A 16,289-nucleotide genomic window follows, 5' to 3' on the forward strand; every position below is an offset into this window, starting at 1 on the left:
CAACGAACTTGCTACAACAGTTTACTGTCTAGTTGTATAGAATATGGCCATGCTTCACCCAAATTATAGCAAACCACACTTAAACTATGCCGGTGATTTTTAGGGGTGAAAGTGGATCGGACAATATTTGTCCGAGTTTATTTCGTATTTGAATCTAACCGAATATGAATAAAAATTTAAGCATCCGGCTAATATATTATATCCATTGAAGAAAATGGATTTGAGTATGGATAAATAACTATCTGATTGAATATTTGATTATATTTGTAGCTCTATTTAATTTTATATAATATTCATAAAAATTTTTTAAAAATAAATAATTATATTACCATGCTATTAATTTGACTTATCATCTATATAGTAATATTTTTAATTCTGCAATTATCGAATTTATATCCGTATTTGTATCTATATTTTTAATATTCGATAATTCATATCTATTTAAAATAAATACGAATATGAATTTTTACATCCGGCTACCATCTATATCTATATTCATATTCATCAAATAAAATAAATATAAATATAGACATATGATCATCCAATCTGTATCCAATCAGCATTCAGCTTTTTGATTATGGTGAGTAGGAGAGATGCGTGAGCAGCAACAAATATGTTTACATTCAAAGTGGGGTTTCATTGCATTTGATTTTTTTTTAACCAACTTGTTGAGCTACCACCTTCAGCAAATTCGATTGGTGGCCAAGGGTGTGGAGGAGCCTCGAGTCTGAAGGCTTTCATGATAGCTACACGGCCTCGAGCTCCTGCACTGGCATGGCCTTAGGCAAGAGGGCTCGAGAAGCAAAACTGGCAGCTTTTCTTTGCCATTGCCAGCCTAGGAAAGATCATGAAGCAAGTCCACCCTCCCCCAACTACGGTGCCAAGATCTGCGTGAAGCCTGGGAGATAGTGCAAGAGCATTAGCGCATGGTAACGCTCATTAGCTTTTGGAGACCTTCCAATATGCGCCTTCTCCAGGAAAAGTTCAGGAAAAGTGCAACAACTAAGAGCGGTTTCAGGAGGTCATGATAGTAGGCAGTTTGGATGCCAGAGATGAACTGAGAGGCAAGCCATAGCAGAACTCTATCTTTGCTGGGTGTTTTTCTCATCCTCGATCCCTTTGGACAATCTCTGTATTTTCTCATAGTAATTATGTAGATATAGAGAAGAGAAACATCAACGTCTAATGACTTGTAATTCATGGAAAATGTGGTCAATAATCAATTTTATTTTTCTAAGCATATCCAGCATAAAGTTACAGGATCAAACTTTTAATTCCTTGCTCGAAGAAGTTTTGATCTTAAAAGTGTTTAAGAGCAAAGGGATCTTGGCATAAGATATTGGGGTTGTAAATTTGTAATCAATTTATGTGTTTGAATCTTTTAGCCCCACCCTTTCATTTTAAAAGCAACCAAAGATGAGTGCTTAAAATTGCATCCAATCTCAACATCCCTAGCGAACATTTTTTCAGCATGGTTCTTAATATTTCTTTTCCTTTCCATGACATTGAACAATAAAAACATCTCTTGCTATTCTAAAACTCAAATGCTTAGTGTTCAAAAAACCAAATGTTTCATCTGGAGCTTCCATTTGTCATGAAAGAACAAGAATCCAAAATGTATATCACCCTTGTTTATGTAACAATGTCCATTTGAACATTGTTGAACTTGTCCACGGTTTCGACAAAGGTCTAGATCTCATGGTTCGTTAAACCCTGACAAGGAGAACATGAACGTCCCTTGGCCCTAGGTAACTTCCATTGTTTCCATAAAAAGTGTCCAGCAGGTTCCTGCAACTTGGCCTTACTATATTAGGATGGTTTTGTTTCCAAAAACTGTGCCCAAACCTTGAGTTACTAGTCTTGGACTTCAGTTGCAGTGTCTGTCTAGATTAAATAACTAAAGTTCTTTTCTTTCTTTTTTTTGCTTCAACAAGAAATTTTTTAGTAAACAGCAACCATTAAAAAAGAAGCACCTTTTACAATTTAATATTTTGAGGAGGTTTTCTATAGATGAACCCTATGAACTGGGAGGGCTGTTGGTATTGCTCTGGCCTTTGCAGAGAGCAACAATGTTAGATTCTCTACTGAATCCACAGAAATGCGCCTCGGATATTGGAGTCTCATCAGCCGCAGCACGCGAGCATCGCACGGATTGTCGGCAGGTGTCACCTCGATATATGCAAAGGTTTCTGACTAAAAGTTTGAACAGCCAATTGAATGGCTATTGCATGGAGTGTCAGCAATGGTGTAGGGTGCAAAGGTTTCACTAAATTGGTGCAAGCAAACCATGAAGCTTGAGTAACAAGTATTTAGTCTTGTTATATGACATGAAGTGCATGTTAACTGCATGTAATGTTAGAAAATGTGGAACTTGTTCTTCCTTGGAAGAAAAAGGACTTCTCAGTGTATCTTATGATAAGCAATATAATGATTTTTACACCCCATTATTCAGACAATTTTCTTATATCTAACTGATAATGCTTGTGGTATCATGACAGATTTTCCAAAAAAGTGCACGAACTTCTCATGCTTTATTAATGCAACATATCTTTCTCCCATATTAAACCATCAAGCGAGCATTTTGTTCTTTCTGTTTCCTTGAGAGGAGACAGCCATATAGCCAGGAGAATGACAGCCATATAGCCAGGAGAATGAATTAACGATATAAAAATCAAGCCAAGAAAATGAAATGTTATGCAAGATGTTAGGACGCATAGCATTGTTTATTTAAGAATTAATATGGCCCACTAACTTCCTATACTTTAACAATGAAATAAATTTTAATTTTACTATGATAAATGAATTAAGTCTCTCTCTGGAACCCTTTGTTTTATCTAATTAATTGACTTTTAATTCTGATAATAATGCAGTCAACAATTTAAAGAACTTCCTATTTAACCAAATAAAATGTCTCCAAAACCTTAACCGATATGAAGATAGATAAGAGGTAGTAGCATAAAATTTTATCAAAAATGGAAGCTTCTGATACTTTGCCCTTTTTCTGGTAAGTTTCAATGCTTTGCCTTGAGGAGGCAGCTGAGCACTAACATGTGAATTTCAACAACAAAAATCCACTATAACGAGGTAGCTTTATAAGGAATCTCTTTGAGCCATCTGCTGTGTAATCCTTTGATGCATAGAGTAGCCCTTTTTCTTTGTACAAACAATATATACCTAATAACATATGGCACTCAATGTTCATGCAGTTTTTACTATGAAACCCTAGTTTTTACTATGTTCATGCATCAGAGCTTCTCAAAGTATAAGTAGCATTTTAGATTTACTCATAAATGCATCTTATGGTCGGATAAATGACCCATCATATATATGGCTTTGGCTTTTACTGCACATACTGTTTTATATATTTGGGTCACTTTAGAGAATCCTATTTGCAATACATCTGAGTAATCGCAAGTTGTTTTCTGCTAGGGTTTTTGCATTCAAAAGTTTTTTCTTTAAATTTCTCTAATGCTTCCATCATTTTTTCGTCCCTAGATCCTCAAAATGAAGGGCTACAAAACAGATAATAAGTCTGCATCCTCTGCGACATTTTAAGCGTCGTAAGATAAATTATTTACAAATATGTACACTAAATCATATACAGCACAACAAATCATTGCTTTCATTTTAAATATGTTTGAATCATATGCTAGTGTCTGCTTGTCAATTTCAGATCAGGCAACATGATCGAACCAACATCACTCTTTTCTCATACAAGCATTACTTATTAAATGAAAACCTAACCTAACAAAATATTATTAGTATTTAGAGTAGTGGATCCATTATTAGAGTGATGACCCACCAGCACGCCAAACAAAGTTAGGCCTCTAGCATTAAAACATTCAACCTCTCAAGTAGTTCAAGAAAATGGAATACCTGAGTCATGTCTCTGCTTGCCCTCCAATAAACAAGGAGAAAGATGTCAGTGCATTTGCTGCGCATATGTATAAGCACCCCTATATATATTGAGATGCCTGAGGGGCCAAGGCGCAACGTGTCTGTGTTTGATGAGTTCAGGTTTTTCTCCTCCCTAAAAATGGATAGTAATACAGATGGCCAACCTTATTTGAGAGGCCATGACTGCAATGTTACAATAGACAAAGCAGGTGCTACATCATATGAATGCATCAATGGGCAAAATCACCTATTGCCGATAGCCAATGTGGGACGAATTATGAAGCAAGCGCTGCCAAACAATGCAAGGATATCCAAACCAGCAAAAGAAACTATGCAGGAATGTGCGTCCGAGTTCATCAGCTTTGTCACCGAGGAAGCCACTGAACAATGCCGCAAGGAGAAGCGCAAGACTATCAATGGGGATGATATTTGTTCTGCTATGAAGACACTTGGCCTTGATGAGTATGCTGATGCCATGAAAAGATATTTGTGTAGATACAGAGAGCATGAAGAGAAGGCCACCTCTATGAAGCGCAATAAGCCAGCTCAGATTAATGTTAGAAATGAATTGCCAGTCTTTAGAAGCAATCAGTATAGAGACCGATCGCCTTCCAAGAGTCCTTGCAATGTAGCAAAGGAAAAGAAATTTCTCTGAAAGCAAATTTGGGAATTTGCCTGAATATTTAAACTGCATAATATCTATGATATGTTCTTTTTTTTTGGTTGGGAGGTGGGGTGGGTTGCGGCGGTGGAGTCGTCTGGCTTGTCTACTGCTGATCTTTATGTACTACCTTGTGCTATTTATCTGCATTTCCAGTATTCTGCATTGGAACCTTGTCTTATAAATGGTCCCCAGTGTTTGAAAATATCAATCTCTCTATTCTGGAATGAAGCTCTTCTATCATTTTATGTATGCTTAAGTTTTCCCATATTGAATTTATCCTATGAAGTATAAGATTCTATTTGATTCTGGAACAAGTATACGAGGCCTATGAGTTTTTTTGATTGCTAGATATATGTGGGCAAATACTAATCTTGTTGACCTTGTTTTGTGGCTAACTTAAAGTAGTTACAAAGGAAGAAAGTAATCTTGGTTGTCCATTAAACAAGATTCTACTTCATTATTTCCATTTTACTTCAAAATAAAGGGTTTCTTCTCATACATAATGGAGGGAAAACAAATAAATGAAAATCTATTTATGATGTTTGATATACTTCAATATTTACAAATTTTAGATGATCCATGTTTTACCCTTATGGTCGTGTTATAGAGGAACCAAGTGAGCATCCCAAGTTTTCATTACATAGAAGAGAAACAATCGGATTTATGTCAAAATCTAGTTACTCTTCAATCTTCATCATAGTGGGGTTTCACCAGTAAGTTAATTTTTTCTGCCATCAGTTGTGGGACCTTAGATATTGCAGTGAAGTACCATACGCTAAAGTCAGATTTAGATTTATGTAGTCTCAATTTATTTTAGATCTTAAGAGTGTTTTAAACTGAGTTTTGTTGCATGATTTTTTGTAAATAAGCCATCAACATTAAAGCACTCCACCTAGACTAATGAAATATAGATGCTAAAATTTTTCAGTCTCTAGTGGATGACAATTATAACAATGTGCAGTTACAAATATGAAAAATTCAACTAACACATAGAGAAGATTTGTGGCGTTAAAATCATAGGTCCTCCTCCTTAGTATAAAGCACTTTGGGGGACCATTCTTGAGTTTTGTGTTTTATGGTGGAGTTGATAATATGGCCTCCTGCATTGGGAGCTGATTTCAATGCTCTGCTTTGGTTAGAACATTAGAAACAAATACATTAGATTGCTCATTGGAGTTAAACAGCTTGACGACAAGTGTCAAGTTGGGAAATGAGAAGGCTTGACGACTGCGACATGACGTGGAATTGCACTGATCGATAACATCAACCAATGTAGAATGATTAGATTCGCACGCGAAGAGCCTTATGCTTTTCTGAGATCTGATGTTCATTGAATCTGTCACAGATTCCATCATTAGTATCATTGTGCAGCCTTCAAAAACTTCGACAAGGATACAGAAATGTCCTCAAGCAAGTAAGTTTATATCTTAAGTACAAGCAAAGTTGATGTATCATATACCAAATTGTCTACAAGCAAATTATTGAAGTATTAGCCTAATCTTTGTGATTACTCAACGAAAGAAATCTGTTGAGATGGGCCTCATGTAACCATTCTTCACCTTTAAAAAAGAAAGAAACGCAACCCCAGAAAATAAGAGCATGGAAAGAGAGATAAACAGCTCATAAATATCTAAAAATTCTAGAATGTGTGAAATAATTCATTTACAATTTAAATATCTATAGTAATTTTAGATAAGTTGGTAGAGACCATTAAACTCTAGCTGCTAATATACTCATTCTCCAATATGAATCCAAAGTTTTGAACGTCAATGTTCTTGGGAATCTATGTCTTCAAAAATTTTGGTCAAACCCATTTGTCAACAAGCAGATAACATCACCAAACTGTGTTATATTTCAGTGACTTGAAATCTTCCAAAGCATTCTTGTCCATGAGGAATTGCAGAGTTCTTTTGAAGAAAATTGTTGGGATATCAAAGAAGTCTTGCTAGGAACTTTTCAATGAAAGAGGTCACATCTTTAATGAGATCAGATTGATGCAATTCCTCTTATCCTTGAACAACTAAAGAGAAGAAACATAACCTTGAAAGACAAATACAGCAAAAAAAGAAACTAAATCAAGCAGAGATAGATTATCTTTGACAAATAGATTAGTATAACTTAAGAATAACAAGGTTCATGCAACCTGAGAAAAATGTTAGGAGTTCATCATTTGATATCAAGCTTCAAATATGATATCGATACTAATCAGCAAATCTGTTATTATTCTCCAACACGAATTTGATGATTGAAACTTTGAATCTCTTGTTATTTCTTTCTTAATGGATTCAATGAAATCCCATTCATCATGCAGTTGACATGATCACCAAAATATTATATTTCTGTGACTTGAATGCTTTCAGAACATTATTGTTTGAGATGCCTTGAGTTGTGAACAAGAAATTAACTAATAAAACCAACTGCAGTGGTATTGGAAGGACTAAGAAGTAAGCTATTCTAGAACTAAGCTTTGTTCTAATTCTTGACATACTAAATTCCATACTTCATGTCAATAAAAACCAGATAAAACCAAGACATAGAAACTCCTAGTCACACTCATGCCAAATTAATATGACAGGAAAGATTAAAATTGGCCGGCTATTCTGGAAACAAAAGGCTTGGTCTAATCTCTAACATGTAAACAATTAGTGCTAAATGCTGAGTTCTTTTCAGCTGGAGCCATGAACCATGTTTATCTAGCATTTACATCCATCTCTTATGTGATGACTTGTGTTCCATCTTTGTCCTCAGTTGAAGCATCATGGGGCAGTTGATGCGATCGTCCGAAGGCACTGCATCTGTAGTTAATTATGACTCGTGTCATTCTTTTACGATGTTTGAATCTTCACCATCAGTCATACGTCATTAGATCTTGCCAACAGCTAGTCTGATCGGTCATTTTTTGGTCCTTCTAGCAAGTTTGTATGGAAGTTTTCTGCAGAAGCAATTGCTCAGGGTTAGTTTCAATTCGGCCTTTCACATCCTAAACCTAATCAGGATTCTCCATCGATGTTTATAAGACATCTGCAGCAGAATGTATCTCCATTGGTGCTCCTTGTGGACTTGGGAAATGTTGCCACCTGACTCTTTATAAGTTGTATATTGCTTCATATTTTCTTTATTAATTAGAAATCTTGGTATTCCTGGCATGCATTAGTCACAATTTATACATGACAAGTGATTAAAGGTGCAGTTATCTCAATCTGATAGCAATATATTTTTCCTTGCCACCAATTTTTGTGTAATGTTATAGATCAAGAATCTGTTCTGAATCTTCAGAAAGTTGAAGAACATGTATATGATGGAAGAAGTCACCTAGAAATTCCATTGAACCAGTACTAAGATATCGCTAAGCATTAATGAGGTGAAAATGCATTGGATCATCTCAAAAACATTCAACAAAATTGCATGCCAGCTTACATATACATTTAAAAAAAGGACACTCCTCTACTTTTCCATCACCTTCCAAGCTCAACCAACCAACTTGGAAGGCTTAATTAGGTGGAATCATACAATTGACCTTTACTTTATGGTGAAGAAGGTACTCAAAATAGACAACCATGGTTTCTAAGATAAGCCCAATGCCCTTTCTTAATTTGAATGAGGAAGGCCTAATATACCTTTTGAAATATTTCTATTACAACTGATGCAAGCTTTGAGAAGAATGGCACCTGCCTTGATCTTTTCAAAATAAGTCAAATGATGGGGCACTCCAATACATGGTATTTGAGTCAACTGAAGCTTTTTCCCCTTCAAAGTTTCAGGTTGTCTGACTTTTTAAGTTGGTGTGGGGTCAAGCAAGTTATAGCCCGTAGTTATGGAGATTGAAGCTGTTGCGGGATTTTCACCCCGACAACAGCCCACATACCGGCCGAGCAGGGAAAGCGATTGCGTCCCTTCCCGAGGTATTGTCCGCTTTGGGGCTAACCCTGCAGGCACGGAGCTCGCACAGGGGGCTTGGGCGACCCCTCACGGTTTTGTCCCACAAAAGGGCCATCGGGAGGAAAGGTTGGACCTCCTCATTATAAGGCACAGACCTTTCCGCTGATTAGCCGATGTGGGACTAAAGTTCGGAACCCCATCCACAACACAGGCCCCCCAGCGGGAAGGTCTATGCGCGGCTGGGCCCCTCCTTCTAGCGCCATCTGTTGCGGGATTTTCACCCCGGCAACAGCCCGCACACCGGCCAAGCAGGAAAAGCGACTGCGTCCCCACCGAGGTATCGTCCGCTCTGGGCCCCGTGGGCGCGGAGCTCGCACGGGGGGCGCACCCACCCGCGGGCGCAGAGCTCGCACGGGGGGCTTGGGCGTCCCTCACGGTTTTGTCCCAAAAGGCGCCTCGGTGAGAAGAGGTTATTGAGCCCCCCATTTAAGGCACAGACCTTTCCGTTCATTAGCCGATGTAGGACTAAAGTTCGGAACCCTATAAGGGACAAAACCGTGAGGGGTGGAATGGGTGGCTCCCTATAAGGATCTACGATCCCCGATCCCCAAAGCGGACAATACCACATCGCTCTGGCTGGGCTGCTCCAGCACTCTCTATTGACGAGGGCCCTTTTGTGGGACAAAACCGTGAGAGACGCCCAAGCCCCCTGTACGAGCTCCGCGCCTGCAGGTGGGTACGCACCCCGTGCGAGCTCCGCGCCCGCGGGGCCCAGAGCGGACAATACCTCGCAAGGGATGCAGCCGCTTTTCCTGCTCAGCCGGTGTGCGGGCTGTTGCCGGGGTGAAAATCCCGCAACAGAAGCCATGCTTTGGACTGAGTTGGACTGAACTTGAGCTCGAAAGTACCAACTGGATTTTGAAATTTGAATTGATTCTGGGTTGGCCAGAAGGCTTAGATAACCTGATCCAATTCAGATGTTGATCCTGCTAGATCTAATCCGTTCTGACCTGAGCTAATTCAACCAGATCCATATTGTCTTATGGCTGATGATTTTGAGGTTAATTTTTGGAGTTTGGTTGGCCGAGATTAATAGTTAAGTCATGTCTAGTTAAGGTCATTCATGTAAGCCTAAGACATCATTTACAGGCTCGCATATACAAGTGTTATAATTTATAAAGTTATTTACAATAGCAAAATAATAGTAGTTCGAGTGTTAATTGGACAAATAATATCCATGTAGCCACAAAAAAAATTGGCTATGTTAGTGTTACCCATCGTCCGGTTGTGACAACTATCACACCATAGTAACAGTGGTAGTTATTAATGTTTTCATTGTCCATCAGATTAGTAATATATTAAACCCAGAAGTCAAAACTCCAAATCAATCAATTATTTATATTATTAAAATAACTTTGAATTTTTATTTTTATTAAAAAATAATCTTGTTTGCTATTTGTTAAGGTGAGATTTTCTTTTGGTCCAGCCTTTGATTCAATCAAACATGTTTTTTATATGTTTGTTTAAAGAGCCAAACCTGCGACTTGGTTTGTATAGGGTCTTATAATTGTACAGACGTCCATGACTTTCATGCGTACTTCCGATAATATCATTATAAATTGCAAACTAGATCATTTTTCCCGGAGAAAAATACAACCTAGATCATACTTTATTACATAACATTACTTAATAAAAAATAACATAAATTTGCATTTAGTTTTCTTAGTGATAATACTTCTTGTATTTAATGGCAATAATATCAACTTTTTATTCACACTGAATATTCTTTATATTATCAATATATGTATGTGTATGCATGATTTTTTTTTTTGTATGTATGTATAACCTAGGGGATTGATAACCTAGGGGATTGAATATATATATATATATATCTAGGGGATTGATAACCTACTCTCTGTTATGGTAGGTTATCAATTTACCCATTTTTCATTGGACAAAAAATACCCTTATTTTTTGTAACTTTTCAGGGTGCTTTATGTCTTTTTATAATCTCACATTAACTCACCCTCTCAACCCCCAATTAATGCTCTTTCCCTCTCTCTCTCTCTCTCTCTCTCCGGTGTGTGTGTATGCATGTATGTACATACATACGTATGCATGTATGTATATGTATGTATGTATGTCTATGTATGTATGTATATGTGTGTGTATGTATGTATGTATGTATATATGTATGTATGTATGTGTATGTATGTATATGTATGTATGTATGTATGTGTATGTATGTATGTATGTATGTATGTATGTATGCATGTATGTATGTGTATGTATGTATGTATGTATGTATGTATGTATGTATGTATGTATGTATGTATGTGTATGTATATGTATATGTATGAGAGAGAGAGAGGGAGATAGAGCATTAATTGAGGGGTTAAGAGGGTGAGTAAATGTGAGATTGTAAAAAAGACATAAAGTACCCTTAAAAGTTATAAAAAATAAGGATATTTTTTGTCTAATGAAAAATGGGTAGATTGATAACCTACCATAACAGAGAGTAGGTTATCAATCCCCATATATATATATGTGTGTGTGTGTGTGTGTGCAGATTTTATTTTATTAGTATATTTATCAAATATATTTGGTATTATACATCGATATGTACATGTAAATATCTTCATAAATAGATACATATGTATCTATATATGCATGTATATATGTATATATATGAATATGTAAAAGCAATGCGCAGGGCTCCTGCAACACACACACATATCTAAAGACTCTCTTCATCACCCTCATTTCATTGTTCAGGGCCTCCAAGATAAGTCCAGGTGCGGATGCAAATCTACCACACCAAAAATTTGTTAGTGTATTTTCTTTACAAAAAGCTTCAGGGATCATTCATCATGTACTTGAATTTGAAAATCTGGTTTCAAAGCTCTGATCACAACTAAAATTGTTAAGATTAGCTAACACTCTGCGCTCTTGAAGCATTACATTAGCATTGATGTCACTTTGTGATCCAAACCACAGACACCTAAAAAAGTAAGCTTAATTTCACAAATGAAACATAGTACTCATAATGGAACTGATAATATATGGTATATTTATTCTGGAAAAAAAAACTCCAATAATTGGCATTGGGCATTAGACTAAGATGAAACAAAATAATATGCAGACAAAAGGGAGGTATGCATGTTCACAGATTGCCCATCAACAAGATCAAATACTTCCATCCACAGCAACCTCAACATTACCCCAACCATCTTCAATATCAGGTCCCATCCAATAACCAGATACTATCACATGCATACTGGAAATTTACAGTTCTGCAACTAGCTAAGTGATACACACAAATATCTCATAGGCACTGATAGATTCTGACGTCGAACCATAGCGACGCCGAAACTGGTCATGTTGTTGGGTCTGGATAGTTTCATAGCTACAAAAAATAGCCAGATGCATCAGGTGAAGTGGATGTGCTTAAAGAGTTGCATAGCACAAAGAGATTGGATTAGACCTAGCCTTAGGAGCTGCTTGTCCTGCTAGTCTATTTACAAGTAAAGCCTCTACTTGCATCTCCTGCCAACAGGTTGATAAATGTATATCAGGAAGAGGAATGGGAGGTCTGGAGGTATTGGATTTGTGATCAGAGACCACCGTGGCAATTTGGTAGCAGCAGAGGATCGACGCACAGGCCTTACCGTTGTGGGGGCAGAGCTTCGAGCAGCCTGGAAGGGAATATCATATGCAAGGCGAGCGCTCGGCACTGAGCGGATGTACATTGAGGATGACTCATCTATGGTGATCAAGTGGATACGGGGTGCGGATATGTATGAAGATGGTCACCCACTCATTCGTGAGACATGCAAGCTGGTAGTGGAGCTGGGTATGTACCAGGAGCACATGTCTTCCGGAATGCGAACAGGGTAGCAGACTGGGTCGCCTCCTATGTTGCACGACATTCTGGGGAGTTCTTATGGATGCCCACAGTAGGGCTCCCGCCCCCATTGTACTTTTTACTTTTTTCTAACTTGGCAAGATGTACTCACGTCCGAGCTATATGAATTACCATTTTTACCAAAAAAAAGAAAAAAGAAAAAAAAAGAAAGAAAAAAGACATTATGCATTTGGTTCTCATTCATCACATTATGGAAGGCATACATTTGATTTAGGGTGATAAAAAGGAGATATATGGACATCTTCCACCATTGCAAAATGACAGGCTGATTCAACATCATATAAATCACAAGCTTGGTTGATTGAGGGCTGATAGGGGTCTTTTGGAGCATAGTTTGTGTTGTGGGTGTGGTGCCGAATTTAGTCCCATACCGACTAGGCAGCGGAAAGGTCTGTGCTTTATAAGGAGGGAAAACATCTTTCCTCACGAGGTGCCTTTTGTGAGGCAAAACCGTGCAGGTATCCCCCCGTCAGCGCTGGACGCGAGGGCCGGAGTCCCAGAGCAGACAATACCTCGTGGGGGACGCGGGTCATTCTTTGTCGTCAGTTGGTTGGGACTGTGCTGTTATCGGGTCGAAAGGCTTGCAATAGATGGCGCGCCAGGTAGGGGCCCGCCCGCACATAGAAACTCTTCCTGGGCCTGGGGAGCTGCGTCGGCTCAGGCCGACCCAGGACCTTCCCGCTGGGGGGGCTATGTTGTGGGTTTGGTGCCGAATTTAGTCCCAGACCGACTAGGCAGCGGAAAGGTCTGTGCCTTATAAGGAGAGGAAACCTCTTTCCTCACGAGGCGCCTTTTGTGGGGCAAAACCGTGCGGGTATCCCCCCGTCAGCGCTGGACGTGCGGGCCGGAAAAAATTCTCCCCGTAGCACTGGACGCGCGGGCCGAAGTCCCAGAGCGGACAATACCTCGTGGGGGACGTGGGCCGTTCTCTGTCGTCAGTTGGTTGGGACTGTGCTGTTGTCGGGTCGGAAGGCCTGCAACACTTTCTAACCAATGTCTAAGTAAATTATGTTTTTGACCGAAAAGCTTTAAAATTTCTGAATTCTATAGTGCATATAAAAATATAAATTAATGGAATGAGAGAGAGAGAGAGAGAGAGAGAGATTGGGGATATGAAAGGCAAAATAGCGGTTAGAGAAAGAGCGTCGATATTTTTATTTGTGTTTAGTAGGGTCTAATCTATTTGGGGTGTCTACAAAAATCCATGTAGATAAGACATCATCGTCGTTATTGTTATTAACCTTCACCTGTAATTCGACAAACAAGAATCCTATCTCCTCGCATTTTCATTAGCCTTGTTATCATAGCCATCATCCTTTATCTCCATTTTCAGCAAGCAAGAACCCCATTCTTGCCTTTTTCTTTAGCCTTGTTATCTCGGCCTTAAATGTGATTCAGGATTAAGGAAAAAAATAGAGATTTTATTTTTCTAGTTGATAGAGTTAAAATTTATTTTAGTAAATACTTTTGAGCATGTAAAAGTTTTATATCCTATCATGCTGGAAGAGTTCGAGTAATACGGGAAGTACCAATCAACTACCACCTAACCAACAAAAAATAATGAATTATCTTATTGTTTAAAAATTAGCTAATTTTATTTTCCTTGAATTCTCGAATTTTACTTAGACTTTAGAATTTTATTTTATGTGGGCTCTTATTAGGATTTTGGGTTGTTTATATAAATGAATTGCTATGTTAATTTAGAACACAACTTGCATTATTGAGAATATAGAATATTGAGTTGCTCTTCTTCCCCTCTTCTCTCCCCTCTTCTTCTCTTTCTTCTCCTTCTCTCTCTCTCTATCTCTTTCTTCTTCTGACTTGCGCCAGGTATTGGTCTACAGTGTAGATACATAATTTCTCTCTTTCAACATATTATGGTTCCTCTTGGTGAGTTTTTTAGACTTACCTTCAGAAGAATTAAAAAAAAGGGGAAAAGAGCATGAAAATCCTAGACTATCTCCTTACACTTAAAGTTTTTATTGTTGTGTGGTTTCCGTTTTCAAAACTCCCCCGCTATCTTGCAAGAACTCCTTTAAGCCCTACCTGCCACCTAAACTATCTCCTGTTTCTGTATTTTAAGTACTGGCAGTAAAATTACTGCAGTTGAAGTCCTTAATTCCAAATGACACTCAATATTTTCCTTCATAGAACGACCATGTGATGTTCTGTTTCCATACTATGGTGATCAGTCAGTGTTGAATCACATACAAAATCTCTCCAAGGAATATTTGAGTGCTTGGCTATGATATTTGTTGGATATCATGTTTATTTATATATTTACTTTGAATTGGCATTTTTGAGGTGTTACATGGATATCAATTCGGGCCTTGTTGTAACGGTAAGGTTGCTTGACCTTAATGTCACAAGTTCAGAACATAAAAACAATCTAATTATGAGGTGATTTTGCCTATCCTGAAATGAAAAGTTTAAGTGATAATGCATATCAAAAGTTTCCAGTTGATATTTGCTAGCCAATTACAGTACACAAACTGTTGCAGGCCTTCCGACCCAACAACAACACAGTCCCAGCCAACTGACGACAGAGAACGGCCCGCGTCCCCCACGAGGTATTGTCCACTCTGGGACTCCGGCCCGCACGTCCAGCGCTTAAGGGAGAATTTTTTTCGGCCCGCGCATTCAGCGCTGACAGGGGGATACCCACACGGTTTTGCCCCACAAAAGACGCCTCGTGAGGAAAGAGGTTTCTCCTCCTTATAAGGCACAGACCTTTCCGCTGCCTAGTCGGTATGGGACTAAATTCGGCACCACACCCACAACAGAAAGATATCCCATTCAATAAACAATGTTTGGATTCCACTATTGGCTATTGTAGATATTACTATTGTAATAATAAAGTTATTTTTAGCAAACGACAATTACTATCAATATTGCAGCAATTAAAAATTGTTTCAATGGGGTTCTGTTACTTTAGAGCAATCACATTGCTAAACCATCAACTATTACTGGAGAAGAGCTTCATCAGTTGGATCAACAAAGCAATTAGACATTTCCTATGGGGCCATGACACTAATTCTAGGAAGATGCACACGATCTCTTGGCAGCAAATTTTGCAAACTAGAGTCTATAGGCCTTTTAGCGATTTCTAATTTACAAATTTATTGTTGGCATGATTTCTTGGCAAGGTTGCAGGGAGAGTGAAATGGACCCAAACTATCTGCTTGGACACCTATTTTGCTCTAAATATCATTTCAAATTCTCCCTATGTCCCGAAGGGTAGGTGTAACAACTCAGGACCTCGTCCAAAATGGCTAGCCGGAAGATATTATTTGGGTTTCTTGATCCTGTATAAGTATCCAAGATCTACTCAGCAAATAACCGTTGTGGGACTAAACACATGCCTGCACGGATCTTTACATACTCCTCCGTTCGAGCTCTGACGTCCTTGTCAGACTAAGGGTTCAAATCTATTCAAATCTAATCACAAACACCACGATCGGCCCGTGGTCAGCCTCAATGAATCCGTGCTGCAGTGTCCCCTAGTCCACATAGGTTATGAGCCGGATCCGTTCTGGTACCACTTGTAACAACTCAGGATCTTGCCCAAAAATGGCTAGCCGGGAGGTATTATTTGGGTTCCTTAATCCTGTATAAGTATCCAAAATCTATCCAGTGAATAACCGATGTGGGACTAAACACACGCCCGCACGAGTCTTCACATATAAAGGGGTGCAACACGAGAACTTCCCAGGTAGTCACCCATCCTAATACTACTCTCGCCCAAGCACGCTTAACTGTGGAGTTCTGATGGGATCCGGTGCATTAGTACTGGTATGATCGCACCCAGACTCGTGGGCGTGACCCAGCATCCCAAATCACTTTAATACCCCCGATTGGCTTGAGTCACAAGCTCATGCAACGAAGCTCAGCATATAGTTCTGATTGGGGGAGGTCCTGGGTTGT

At 38.7% G+C, this 16,289-nt stretch overlaps 1 protein-coding gene and 1 non-coding gene across 2 annotated transcripts; one reads left to right on the forward strand and one right to left on the reverse strand.

The window, feature by feature from the left end:
• The first annotated feature begins 4,007 nt into the window (after window positions 1-4,007).
• On the forward strand, window positions 4,008-4,810 carry LOC103711752 (nuclear transcription factor Y subunit B-4-like). Its single transcript, XM_008798022.2, has one exon. It carries the CDS (start codon window positions 4,037-4,039, stop codon window positions 4,550-4,552), a length of 516 nt encoding a protein of 171 aa, XP_008796244.2. The 5' UTR covers window positions 4,008-4,036; the 3' UTR covers window positions 4,553-4,810.
• Window positions 4,811-16,052: 11,242 nt separating this feature from the next.
• Window positions 16,053-16,171, reverse strand: LOC113462735. Its single transcript, XR_003385770.1, has one exon. It is a non-coding gene; the product is annotated as a 5S ribosomal RNA (ribosomal RNA).
• Window positions 16,172-16,289: the final 118 nt, after the last annotated feature.

This window comes from Phoenix dactylifera, chromosome 13, assembly GCF_009389715.1.
Source record: "Phoenix dactylifera cultivar Barhee BC4 chromosome 13, palm_55x_up_171113_PBpolish2nd_filt_p, whole genome shotgun sequence".
Classification (NCBI taxonomy): Eukaryota; Viridiplantae; Streptophyta; class Magnoliopsida; order Arecales; family Arecaceae; genus Phoenix; species Phoenix dactylifera.